Source organism: Myotis brandtii, unplaced genomic scaffold, assembly GCF_000412655.1.
Source record: "Myotis brandtii unplaced genomic scaffold, ASM41265v1 scaffold125, whole genome shotgun sequence".
Classification (NCBI taxonomy): Eukaryota; Metazoa; Chordata; class Mammalia; order Chiroptera; family Vespertilionidae; genus Myotis; species Myotis brandtii.
In genome coordinates this window covers 13,875,348-13,882,086 of record NW_005354385.1, presented here as the reverse complement: position 1 = coordinate 13,882,086, position 6,739 = coordinate 13,875,348, and the positions used below count along the sequence as shown (strand labels likewise).

The following is a 6,739-nucleotide window of genomic DNA, read 5'->3' as shown; positions in this document are numbered from 1 at the left end:
AAAGTCAAGTGAATAAAAAATCTGATGAACAGAATAAACTGGTGAATAGAATAGAATCAGGGGCATAGAAAGGGAATGGATTGACAATTCTCAGGAGGTAGGGGGTGTGGGGGGTGCGGGAAGAGACTGGACAACAATCGTACACCTATGGATGAGGACAGTGTTGGGGGGGGCGGTAAAGGCAGAGGGTGTGGTGGGAACCGGGTGGAGGGGAGCTATGGGGGGAAAAAAGAGGAACAACTGTAATAATCTGAACAATAAAGATTTAATTTTTTAAAAAAAAGACTACTTACAACTTCCTCCTTGTTAATAATAATGGTTAAACAATAACTTACTTTTATTTGCAATTTTTTTTAGATCTAATTCACCATTTTGCAGCATACAATTCCATGGTGTTTAGTGTACTCACAATCTTCTACAACCATCACCATTATCTAATTCCAGAACATTTTCATCACTCCAAAAAGAAACCCCATAGCTATTAGCAGCCTTCCCTACACCCCAGGCCCTGGCAACCACTAATCTACTTTAGTCTCTAAGGCTTTGCCTATTCTGGACATTTCATATAAATGGAATCATGCAATATGTGGCCTGCAATGCCTTACATTTTATAGCACCTTGTATCATAGTGCCTTGATTTTTGAAGAGTAGATGTGAAAATCATGCAATATGTGGCCTGCAATGCCTTACATTTTATAGCACCTTGTATCATAGTGCCTTGATTTTTGAAGAGTTAGATGTGAAAGCCAATTTTGGATTCTTTTTATTTTTAATTGACTTATATTAAAAAGAGCAAAGTCAATTAGATACAATATTTTCAAACCCTGGCTCAATACTCATTAGCTGTGTGAACCTGGGTAACTTATTCAACCCTCTATCTAAGCCTTATTTTTTTATCTGTAAGACTGGATAATCATGAAGACTAGAGATGTTTGTGTTTAGCATGATCCTAAGATAATATCTACTAATAATTCACAAAGATTATCTAATTACTATAATAATTTCAATTTGATGTTCAGCTGTTTATGATAGAATAGGGATTATACAACAGTGGAAAGAATGAACTGAGAATCAAGAGATTTGAACTCTAGGCCAAGCTCTGCCATTAACTAGCATAAATGGCATACCTTAAATACAGTCCTTATCTCTCAGTTTCATTGTTTGTAAATTAAGGATTTCATCTAAAATCTGGTTTCCAATTGATCTCTACAGTTCTCTGACCAAAACATACATGATTCCACAAGATGGATGCATTATACCCTAGTTATTCCCTCTTTCTAAATAAGAACACACCCCAAGGAGTATCTGAGACAAATCTTTTAAGTGGGAGAACATATTAGAACTTTAACTTACAGCTATATTACCTAAAAGTAAATACCACTTCACTAATATTTACTATATAGATTGAAAGTGTATCTTCGCAGAAAGCCAAATAATTAAGTCATGTGTCCCATGTGGCAAAGGGAGTGGTAATTTCTCTGCACAGGATTGAGAGTAGCACCCACATTTCTCCATTCACTTGTAGCATCATGCAATGCTCTATAGTCTATGTCCAGTTTAACTTCTGAAGCAATCATCATTCTAAGGTTAGAAAAAAAAATGATACATTGGAAGTGTCATTATTTTTTTTTACCATGCTCTCTGACTCTATTTGAGTTTAGAACTTGGCCTAGATATTTTTTACCCCTGTCTCATATACTATCCCACTTCCTCACCTGACCTCAATATTTTCATCATGAATTTAATACTGTAGGCTTTATGTTCTACCACTCATTACCAACCTTAGCATCCTATACACATATTGTATTTCTATAGTCACTCACCATTGTAAAGGCACAATTCAAGTCATGAAAGTGGACATGAGAATTGATTTCTTTGGCTTCCATGTGTACATTTTACTTCCATGTGTAATGAGTATGTTTTCTTTAAATGCATACTATATCTGAATTATAATTTAAGTAAAATATAAATACCAATATTACTTAGCCAATCTATGTGCTCTTTTTGTTACTTTTACATTTTAGTCCCATTTTCCTTTCCCTGATTTACTAACATAGAAGATTTTCATAACTGTTTTTCACAAATAAAATAATAAATAGGCTATTTGGAAATCAGGAATTAGCATTTTAAAAGGTGCTCAATTCCACCAGCTACCCTATACTATCAAATTACCTTTTAAAAGTTGTCTTTGCTTTATTTCCATACCTCAGGACAGTTTTATGAGTAAGTTCCACTTAAAATGAGTTCCTTTTAGAACATCAGAATTTTAGAATACATCCAACATGGACCCACTACATAGCACCTAAGATTAAATGGCAGGAGATAGAAATGTTTTTTATAAAAATATCCTCCTAAAAGCCTCTTCCATGGCCTGGTAATTTAAAATTGCCAGATTACTCTTAAAAGCAAATTCAACACTGAATGTCAACAGAAAATTTGAAGTCTTATGCAATATCCTAAATTCCTGGCTTCATATTTTTAAATGATTAAAACCATTATTACTGAAGTGATGTCAGCATCATGATTGTCACATATACTCCCCATATGTACTCATCTCAAAGAGCTTATAAGAGTGATGAAATATTTGAGAAGAAAACAGCAGTCTCTCAAGAAGTTAAATTGAGCCCTATCTCTGGACTAGCTAGACTGTGAGATGCATGTGGACAGAGTTTTGTCCGTCTTGTTCTTTGCTGTATCCCCGGCATCAAGAACATATTCGACCAATAGTAGGCATTTAATAAGTGAATAATTGTTTGGAACATGGCTTGTTGTAATAGCTTCAAACATAACAGTCAGGTACTATTGAAGCCAGCCTATACTCTGGGCCTACATGAGTTGAATTTCCTAACCCTAAGAGTGACTGGGGCCTACACAATGCAGTGAGAGGCCTTGTCTGCAGAAGAAAATTATCAGTCTAAAGAAGAGCTGAGAGAAAAGGAAAACACATCAGGGTCTCCTCCACACACACCCTTAAGAGGTACTTTATATATACTAAACGAAGGTCAACCTCGGGGGCTTAAAAAGAATCTTTTCCTCCCTTCCACTGGAATCAACATTCATACATTCACTCATTTGTCATACTTTTCTATTCTTGTGATTTTTCTTTCTCTCTGACTTCTCCATCTACCTATGTCTGACTGCTCTGTCCCAGATCTAATCTAGGTTTTCTTATGCCCTTCTGATTAGCTTTCCCGCCATACTACAGACTCCATAGCTATAACTAAAAACCCCACTTCCACCTCCACTGCACAGCGTTTTCCGGTGTTCCATTTCCCCACTTTTCCTTCTTAGGACATAGCACTGACAAGCCACCTTCCATAAGACCTGAAACCTGGAACTCATCTCAATGTCTATATTTCCATCAATAATAACAGCAGCTTTTACTGAGAACTTACTACTACTAAATGTCAGGTACTGGACATAGGTTATTTCATTTACTCATCACAAAACCCAAGAGATGTGTATCATTCCCTTCCCGTTTTTCAGTTGAAGAAACTAAGGCTTATCACTTTACCACAATCACACAGCATAGAAACAGCAATGCTGGGACCTAGAGACTATGTTTTTAAATACTATGTCATATTGCCTCTCACATAATTATTTGCAACTTTTCTAAAACAGAACCCAAAGTTATTTCTCTCTTTTGCTTCCAAGCATAAAACTCCAGTCCAGAATCTGATTATAATAAGCCTGGTTAATAATGTCATGTTGAAAAAAAAACACTGCTTTGTTCTGAACCAGCTTTAGAAGACCTATATTCTAGTCCTGGCTTCATCCCTATGTGAACTTAGACATATTATTCAAACTCCCTGTTCCTTAATTTCTCATCTTTAAAATTAAGATAATAAAATCTGCTTTAACATGTTGCTTTCAAAACTAAAAAAAAAATCCATAAAAGCATTTGGGGAAGTTGAAAATACTATACAAATACAAGTAGGCCAATAATTCAGCATCCTTTCTATCTTCTCAGGCTTATTTTTCTTAAAATGAATTGCTAATATGATCCTTTCTTGTCATTAAACTATGTAACTATTCTATTCTGGGCATTATCCACATAAAATGCAAACTTTTAACTCTTCAAAAATTCCATTAACTTATTATAGACCTTCTTTTCTAAACAAACTTGTATTTTCTATGCTCTTTTAAGCCACAGATTGTCCATCTAGCCCATAATAACATTCTCTTCTAAATTTCTCATTTGCTCCAAAATCCCTCAACCGGTCCCCACAAGTGACAACTCACACACCACATTAAAGTGACTTCAGATCACTTTTCTAGAGCAATTCCCAACCCCCTTCCCCTAAAACAGGGTTTTTCCCTGTGTCTTAATCTTCCCTAATTCCCCATCCTCCAATTCCCATGATGAGCTCCTCAGTCATCTAGGGAACAATAATTCTCTGATAGTCTTGACACCCTTTACTCTCAGTACCCACAGAATCCTAATTTATGTGTCTACTCAAGTTTGGAAAGACAGACAAACCTTTTACTCTCATTTTGTAAAATAACCCCTCTCTGATCTACAAAGAAATGTCTCTACTTTTAAGCAGCCAGGCTAACTGGCATGCTTTCCTCTCCTCCCTTCCACACACCCCTGCCCTACACACACACACACACACACACTGTCCCTGCCCTTTAATTAGGCTCCATTCTTATGGTGACTCCTGATTCTTCCCATCTCCCTGCTTCCTCCCTGCCCAAATCTGGCATCCTGAGGAGAACTGAGCATGCTCAATGGCCAAAGTTGATTCCGGGATGCAAACTGGAATCTTTTGCAGATTTTGAGCCAGAAGGAGAGGTAAAGCCCTAAAAATACAGTGGCTCCAAATTTGCCCACTCCCCACGGAGGCATTATTTGATTTAAAGATGTGTTCAAATCCTGGGAATAGACTTGGAAATGGACAGCTTGCTGCCAGTCCCTCCTCTGCTAGGTGGGTCACTGACCTGAGTAGCTGAGAGCTGAGAACAACCTGGTTTGGTGCAGGGAGGAGATGTCTGCTATTCTGAGCTGTGACAGCTCTGATAGATGGCTGGAAGCTTTCATTTGGCATCTCTGTTGCATCAAGAAAATACTGTTGGGCTTTTTTTCCTTTTTTCCCCCTTGAATACAGTAACATCAGCTGCTCCAGGATGAGAAAGAAGATGCTGCCTGAGGATCTACAAAGTCTGTGAGCCAGCCAGAGAGATTTGTGCAGAAGATAGATAAATCAACTACTTACCCAAGAATTAGGTCGAGGGAGGAGGCTCAAAGACCCAGCGATAAACAGGCTATTTCCAAATGAGAATTCAGGAACCCTTCAGATATTCAAATCTGGATTATATACCTGTTCCCCAAAATGCATACCTTCTTTGTATGTAAACCATGATACATTTCCCTTTGAGAGAGGCTGAGAGAAAACACACACACACACACACACACACGGAACGTGATCCTTCTGTTCGCCTTTCCCCTGGTTGCTGCAGAGACTAAATCTCTAAGCTGCAACAGCAGCCGATTCACTTACCTCCCTGTGAGGGGCATGAGGCATGAGGAGGAAATTTACCACGGATAAATATGATAAAAGGGGGCTTCTTTGCAGGGGCTTGAAACATCACTGCACAGCCTGAGACACCGAGATAGGCAGTAACAGACAGGGAAAGCCACACAGCTGCCCCTGCTGCTAAAACTAGCCATCCCTTCAAACAGCAGAAAACACAAGACATTTCATCACCATAGTGCATCCATATTGAGAAGGAGGGAGGGGGGATCATGTGTTTTGCGTTATGCATTTCAGTCACCCAAAATGGGAGGAGACCCCTGTCCTTATGTCGTGGGAGCTATCCACCACCCCAAAAGTACACTCGCTGCACCTAGCTAGCAGACCGCTTGCCTGACAGGTTTTGCAGCAAACGCCAGTTAAAGCTACATCACAGCAGGTTGTCTCTTACCGTAGGCAGCAGCGGCTCCATTTGGGCTCCCTGGTCTTTAATCTCCATGTTTTGTAATGCCTCTGGAATAAGCACCTTTCTCTGCAGTGGCTTCGGTGTCTTACACTCAGCCCGGCACTCGCTCTGCTTAGTATTCGGATCAGGTAGCTCTGAGGCAGGAGGCAATTGCACACTCCAACTCACCAGAGTCACATGGCTCCTACTCACTCGGGCTGCTGGCCAGGTTTTGCACTGAATGCCTTGGATCCCTGGGCCAGTAAGAGAGATCTCTCAACCCCTGTATCACTGCCCACACCTGGCTCCTGGTATAACACACAGCCTGCAGTGCTGCCAGTCTAATGAATCTCACCGAAGATGCTAACTTCTTATATAAACGAGTCTAAGGTGGACTCCAACAGCTCAGCCAGATTTTGACACTTTGAGGCAATTCCCTTCATTCCCCTAAGAGACATAATTCAAACAAGATGACATTAATAAGGTTTACTAGTTGTTCCGCTCTGAGTACGAGGGGTCTTTAAACAGATAAGATGACATCAAAATTGATATAACTTAGTGAGCTTGAACTGCAGTAACAAGGAAATCAGACATTTAAATCAGTTTTGACTCAATTAAAATTGGGTTGACAGATACTTTCAACATTTTAATTGTGATAAACTTAGGTAAGTTATACCTGATTGCAAATAAAATATATTTTCTGTAATTTCTGACAAAAAATAATAAGGAAATAAAGTATTGTGACAATAGCAATGATGAAGATAATAAAGCACTTTGAAAAGATCATGAATCTGACAAGAGTAACCCAAGCATATCACCT

The 6,739-nt window shown here is 38.8% G+C and overlaps 1 protein-coding gene across 4 annotated transcripts in view; it reads right to left on the bottom strand.

The window, feature by feature from the left end:
- The window catches only part of SLC4A10 (solute carrier family 4, sodium bicarbonate transporter, member 10), a 225,985-nt gene extending 219,726 nt beyond the window's left edge, over window positions 1-6,259 (bottom strand). For 2 of the 4 annotated variants that reach the window (XM_014534129.1, XM_014534131.1), the window contains exon 1: window positions 5,926-6,151. In XM_014534129.1, coding sequence (XP_014389615.1) covers window positions 5,926-5,973 — 48 coding nt within the window. In that variant the 5' untranslated portion in view covers window positions 5,974-6,151. Of the gene's footprint in view, window positions 1-5,501; window positions 5,667-5,925 lie in introns of those variants that run through there. The other 2 variants (XM_005859367.2, XM_005859369.2) reach the window with 2 other exon arrangements.
- Between the last annotated feature and the right edge of the window lie 480 nt (window positions 6,260-6,739).